The 2500-nt window shown below is 43.6% G+C and overlaps 1 protein-coding gene across 1 annotated transcript in view; it reads left to right on the top strand.

Moving 5' to 3' along the window:
* Window positions 1-2500, top strand: part of LOC143039565 (neuronal acetylcholine receptor subunit alpha-9-like) — a 23854-nt gene that overhangs the window by 14020 nt on the left and 7334 nt on the right. Inside the window, exons 5-7 of the mRNA XM_076209775.1 lie at window positions 269-446; window positions 957-1109; window positions 1425-1603. Of these exons, the coding sequence (XP_076065890.1) occupies window positions 269-446; window positions 957-1109; window positions 1425-1603 (510 nt within the window). The remainder of the gene's footprint in view (window positions 1-268; window positions 447-956; window positions 1110-1424; window positions 1604-2500) is intronic.

The following is a 2500-nucleotide window of genomic DNA, read 5'->3' as shown; positions in this document are numbered from 1 at the left end:
GTCTTACATAAATCATAGATTTCTCAAAATGAATAATGAAGTCATCAATCTTATTCTTCATTGATAGTCTTTTTGCTAATATTTTTTCTGTACCCTAGAGAAATCTCTAAATGTAAGCACAAACATTACTCTCGTTATCATTCACAATCTTTAATCTAACTAACCATTTTTTCCGTACCTTGGATAAACTCTCCGAGTATAAACACAAACACTACTGTTGTTATTATTCACAGCTTTTTGTTTTGCTGAACACGTTTTCCCTGAGCAGGTGAAGCTGTCGATGTACCACAACAAGTTCCATCACTGGCGTGTGGAAAACGTCACTATGACCCGCAATGTTTTCAAATACGACTGCTGTCCGGAAACGTACGTGACCCTAGATGTCACCGCTGTTCTCGCCAGGAACTCTCCCTCCTTTATCTTCTCCGTCATCTTACCTGGACTAGGTAATAGTCATGGTGCGCTTGTTAACAAAGAGGTTAGGTTCTCGGTCGTCTTTCGTAGCAAATGGACACAAAGAGTTAGGAACGATTTTTTTTTTTGTGACTAGCAACGGGCTGCGCCCAACCCTGCTATGCGGGGGCTCGGCCCTTTGGGTGAGCTCGCTTCGTTCGTAGGCGCCTTAGGCCAATCGGTCGTCTCCGTTGCCGTGACGTCACCACTCACTCAGCCAATGTATGTGTGTATATATGTATGCATGTATATATTTTGTATGTATGTATATACTGTATGTATGTATGTATATGTGTATGTATGTATGTATATATTATGCATGTATGTATATACATATATGTATATGTATGCATATATGCATGTGTGTATATATGTATGTATGTATGTATGCATGCATGTATGTATGTATGTATGTATATATGTATAAGGAGGCTTGCGCTCTCCGAGTGCTTCAAGTTGCTAGTGTCTGTCTTTACTCATTATTTTCTTTCTTGAACGCACAGCCATTGCCCTGCTGACGCTCATCCAGTTCTCCTTGGCCTTCGACTCGAGTCAGAAGTTGGCGCTGGGGTGCCTTGCTTCCTTCCTCGCTTGCCTCTACGTCATCTTCCTGGCAATGTCCGTTCCTCCCCTTGGGACGTCTTGCCCCATCATCCGTAAGTTCCTTTCCCAAGAATCCTTGTTTGTGGTTCCTCAGGTGTATGAAATCGCCCTGGGTTAAGATGGGTAGAAGTGGGTCATGGAAATGGAACTCGTGGTTATTGGTCCTTCGGTACTCTTCTGTGACACGGAGAGAGGATATGCCCTCTGTATGGGTGGCCGAGTAAAAAAAAAAAAAAAAAAAAAAAAAAAAAAAAAACCACTATTGCATGTTGTTTAGGTGTTCGCCTCAGGAACGAGAAAAGAGATGGGTAATGAAACAAAAATAATAATCTCAGAATATATATATATATATACATCTTTTTTTACAGTGAAGTTCTTCGGCCAGACGCTGGTCTTGGCCGTCCTAAGCGTCGCCCTCACATGCGTTGTCCTCAAGCTCTCCTTCTTGGGAATATCCCTCTCCACGACACCTCCTCCCCCTCAACTGATTGTGGTCCTCACGAGTCCTCTGGCTAGAGTCCTCTTGCTCCAGGACGTGGCTTCCAAGGTGAGTTTCTTAATTGAGGAGTTCCGGGTCCTCCCGTAGATTCCTCTTTGTCAGAACCTTCCTTCTGGTGATGACTTCGAAGTTAAGAACGTTTCTTAACTGAGGAGTCTTGGGTCCTTCCGTAGATTCCTCTTTGTCAGAACCTTCCTTCTGTTGATGACTTCGAAGCTAAGAACGTTTCTTAACTGAGGAGTCTTGGGTCCTCCCGTAGATTCCTCTTTGTCAGAACCTTCCTTCTGTTGATGACTTCGAAGCTAAGAACGTTTCTTAACTGAGGAGTCTTGGGTCCTCCCGTAGATTCCTCTTTGTCAGAACCTTCCTTCTGTTGATGACTTCGAAGCTAAGAACGTTTCTTAACTGAGGAGTCTTGGGTCCTCCCGTAGATTCCTCTTTGTCAGAACCTTCCTTCTGTTGATGACTTCGAAGCTAAGAACGTTTCTTAACTGAGGAGTCCTGGGTCCTCCCGTAGATTCCCCTTTGTCAAAACCTTCCTTCGGGAGAGAACTTCGAAGATAAGAATAGAGTTCCTCAGCCGAGGATTCCTCAGTCACTCTCCCTCCATATATCGTCAATCCCGCCTGAGCTCATGTAGGAATTCATCCGGACAGCGAAAAAAAAAATACACGGGAGCGACGAGCGATTTCGCTCGGGAAAGTTCCAATGTCACTCTCGCAAATCCAATAGCGGGAGCGATCCCCCACAAAAAAAAAAAAAGATCGCTCCCGCGGCAAGATTCAACATTTTTCATGCATTATACATCATTTGGCAATCCCTGAATCCTATCACCATTGATGAAAGGATCAGAGCAAACACAACTTACCCGTGATCAATCATTGCATTATCAATCGATATCACAAGCGCAACGCATCAATCAACTTTAATTTGTTGATATACGTA

This window comes from Oratosquilla oratoria, chromosome 26 (genome assembly GCF_046742065.1).
Source record: "Oratosquilla oratoria isolate Oo_2021 chromosome 26, ASM4674206v1, whole genome shotgun sequence".
In the NCBI taxonomy this organism is placed as follows: domain Eukaryota; kingdom Metazoa; phylum Arthropoda; class Malacostraca; order Stomatopoda; family Squillidae; genus Oratosquilla; species Oratosquilla oratoria.
Note: the sequence above shows the minus strand (reverse complement) of the source record. Positions and strands in the feature narration are given on the sequence as shown.